General features: G+C 34.2%; 1 protein-coding gene across 1 annotated transcript in view; it reads left to right on the top strand.

Moving 5' to 3' along the window:
* LOC109217779 (cell division control protein 48 homolog C) overlaps positions 1-815 on the top strand; it is a 6,356-nt gene extending 5,541 nt beyond the window's left edge. Inside the window, exons 9-10 of the mRNA XM_019382046.1 lie at positions 90-227; positions 310-815. Of these exons, the coding sequence (XP_019237591.1) occupies positions 90-227; positions 310-357 (186 nt within the window). The 3' untranslated portion in view covers positions 358-815. The remainder of the gene's footprint in view (positions 1-89; positions 228-309) is intronic.
* The last annotated feature ends 2,836 nt before the right edge of the window (positions 816-3,651 follow it).

The following is a 3,651-nucleotide window of genomic DNA, read 5'->3' as shown; positions in this document are numbered from 1 at the left end:
CCCCTCCCCCCCCCCCCCCAAACCCAATGGAACTCGTTGCATATCTTTTTTTATGGTTGGTACTTTTACCAACTGCTTAAATTTGCTAGATGAATGAAGCTGCAATGGTTGCACTTGAAGATAAATTGAGAGCATTAGATACAAGTTGTGGTGACACACCATCAACTATCAAGGAGTCACATTTCAAACGGGCTTTGGAGAAAATTTCTCCATCCGTCTCCGACAAGGTACAGCTGATTATTTATGATCTTCTGCTAAATCCAATCATTGTCTCTTGTTATACTGCTTCTGTTTTCTTTGTGGATGCAGCAAATAGGATACTATCAGCGTTTATCAAAAACCTTAAGAGCAGCATGAAAGCCTTGGTGGTAGGAGTGGGAAGAATGTTTTTAGGGTGGTGGTCATATCTCCAGTCTATGCCATCGGAGAAAATAGCACATGAGAAATATTTTTGATATCGCTGTTCCTTTTTGGTTTTCTTGTGAATATCCATCAGCAATGCGATTGGGAGCAAACCCGGAGAGGGGAAGCAGAAAAAGCTTTAATCTTTTCCTTATCGTTCTCTCTCTTTTTTTTTTTTTTTTTTTTTTTGGGATGGAGTCTGCTATTTGAGCGGAGGGCTTAATGTAGTGATGTGTGAGAGAGAGTTTCTTTCTTGGTCAGTTCCTTTTTTCTTGTTTTGATTCTTTTGGCGACATAATTCTTTGCACTTGAAAATATGCTAGTATATCACTATAATATTAAGGATTATCTGATGTAGCAATAGAAACTTTGTATTTATTGTTGGCAGAATAGCCTGGTAGGCACTTGTACTTGTTTGCGTTTGTCGTCCCGGTCCCTGTACTCAACGAAGTTTCATCCAGGCACTTATAGTTATTCAAAGTCAGTATTTTAAACCCCTCTCGTCTCGCGCGTTCTTCAAATCCCTGACATGGATGACACATCAGTGTCCACGTCAGATTTTTTGTAACACATCATTATTAATTTATTTTTATATTATTTTTATATTTTTAATTTTTCTTTCTCTTTCCACCTTCCCCTCCACCACTTTCTTCCTCCCTCATATCTTTATTCTCCCCCCCTGCATCTTTACCAAAACCTTCAAAACAACACACAAGTAACAATTTTACAATATATATAATTAAGATCTCATTTATTCTGCAATTAACCACAGATCTTAAAAATCGTGTAACCATCAACACCTACGGTCAGTCTCTGATCAATCTTCACCGAGAAAGCTTCTTCACAGCTTACACTTCACCATAGCACTACCAATCAACCAACAAAAAGAACTTGCTATCAAAAACCAACCAAACGACCATCATCACCAAAAACTTCACCCAAAATTTTTTAAAATTTTGCTACCAGAAAATTTAACGGAAACAAGTGTCGCCAGCAATCTTCTTCCACTATTTCTATTTTTTTCTTTGCAAAGGATCATCTTCAAAAGTTGGGAATAAGAATGTGGGAAAGAAATTTCTCCAAATATTACTGTCAGTTTGGCGGTGTTTCAGATCTGTGGTGGTGAGGAATGTTACTAGTGGATAAAGAGGTGCTGGAGGAGGGCTATGTAGTAGTGTGTTTTGGTTTAAAATGGAGGAAGGGAAGAAGCAAGAAGGAAGAAGGAGAGAGAAAAATGGGTGGAAGGGGCAGAACGCAGAGGAGGATGACCTTTCTTTCTTTTTTAATTTATGTTGTTGTATTTTCTTTTTCTTTTTTTCTTTTTTAATCATTTTTGGTTTAAATCCTTATATTCACGCTCCTTATACGCGTGAAATACACGTACTTTGTCCAGTTCAGCTATTAAGTTGCCACGTATACTTGGTCAACGGTCAGAGTGGTTTAAAACACTGATTTTGAATAACTATAAGTGTCTGGATGAAACTTTATTATGTATAGGGACCGGGATGATAAACACGTACAAGTATAAGTGTCTACCAGGCTATTCTGCCTTTATTGTTCTCTGACCATTTTGGATGCAGTTGAGTGAATAAAACACTCTCAGACTCGTGTTTCATTATGTACGACCTAGTTTTACTTTTATGTAGGCTGAAATGATTTGAAATTTGACATTCTCATAGAAAATAATAATACTGGAACTTTTTGTGATACTAGTTTTTCGGCATGTGCGTTGCATGTGTATATCAAATAAAGCTAGTTATTCTGTATGATGTATCTAATGGCCTCAAGTATGTATGTGTGTGTATATATAGTACTCTTTCTTCTAGCATATTGAACCACCCTAAAAGAATTTCTAGTTTTCCAACTCCAAATTTGAGAGATAAATTTGGTAATTGACAAAGTCTGAGTCAATACCCAATGGAGCAAGAGATTAAAAACACCAAAAGGAAATTCAAAATTTTACTTTAACAACCCTGTAACTACCTTCTTTTGGAAAATAAAAAGAGAAATTTAACTATAATTTCTTCACTATATATCTAACTATAGTTTCTCCCTTTGCACCAATCTGTCCCATATTTTTCACTTCTATCTATGCTGCTTCTTTCTTTTATTCCACTAAACGATAGTTCATATAATGTTTGTTTATCTCCAAGAAAAGAAGAAAGATATTAGACCTGTAATTAAGAACATAAAAAGAAAAAAACTCGTGTGAAAATAATATTTTCCTTTTTCAAAATTTTCACCATGTCCAAGAATTTAGGAATTAAATAAAACTCATGCTTACGTGTAAAAACTCATCATATAAGAGATCTAGATAACATTATTTATGAAAATTAGTTTTACAAAAATCACAAAAGAAAAAAATTCATAAATAATTAAAACTGAGTAGACTTAAAAAGTAGAAACCGAGTGTATTGTCACTTTCTCCTTAATTCATTACTTAGACTTTATTGTTTGTGATTAGTCCCGTAAAAATCTTCTAGCTCTACTTACCTCTGGCGTTCATCATTGTAAATTTAAGTGCCACAATTCAACAACATTAAATGCAATACATAAGAAATGAATGAATATTCGTATTTGAATTAGATGGCCTCAAAGTCTTGGCATGTTTTCTGAAATACATAGACCCTAGCATATATTCTGGGCTAATGAGGAATCTAATTACTTAACAAAAAAAATAAAAATAAAAAGGAAATCAAATAATGTCCTGTCATCAAATCTAGACATAGTGAAATATGAAATGAGCATCTTATGTGTTCTTCCAAGAAAGAGAAGAAAATTATTTTACTTTTTCAAAGCTTATAAGAAACCTTTATAGATGAAACAATTTAATTGCAGTCCACCGATCAAATCGTTATTTAACGATATAGTTCTTATTCTCAATGTTCGAACTCGAGATCTTTAACTAAGGAAGATAATTCTTTTCATCTTACCACACCCATGAGGCCATGATACAATTAAATACACAAGTTACTACCTACTTCTCAGGTTCTTAGAAAATTCAATAATTTTAGGAACTTTGCCTATGCTTTAGCCAAAAATGCAAAGGAAAAGGAAAAGAAATGCTACAAGCCAGAAGAAACTAAGCTTTTTGCTGAACCACCTTTTTTTGTGAAAGACCTTTGTGATAAAGACCTATGTATAGGGAAGTATTTTGTTAACCATGTATGAGTATCGACTAGTACCTATAACTTGCTAAAATCTCTAGGTAATCAAAATGTGTCTTGTAATGTCACTCCAGCAGACATG

The sequence above is a fragment of the Nicotiana attenuata genome, unplaced genomic scaffold (genome assembly GCF_001879085.1).
Source record: "Nicotiana attenuata strain UT unplaced genomic scaffold, NIATTr2, whole genome shotgun sequence".
Classification (NCBI taxonomy): Eukaryota; Viridiplantae; Streptophyta; class Magnoliopsida; order Solanales; family Solanaceae; genus Nicotiana; species Nicotiana attenuata.
The sequence above is the reverse complement of the archived record's forward strand: the minus strand, read 5'-3'. Positions and strand labels throughout refer to the sequence as shown.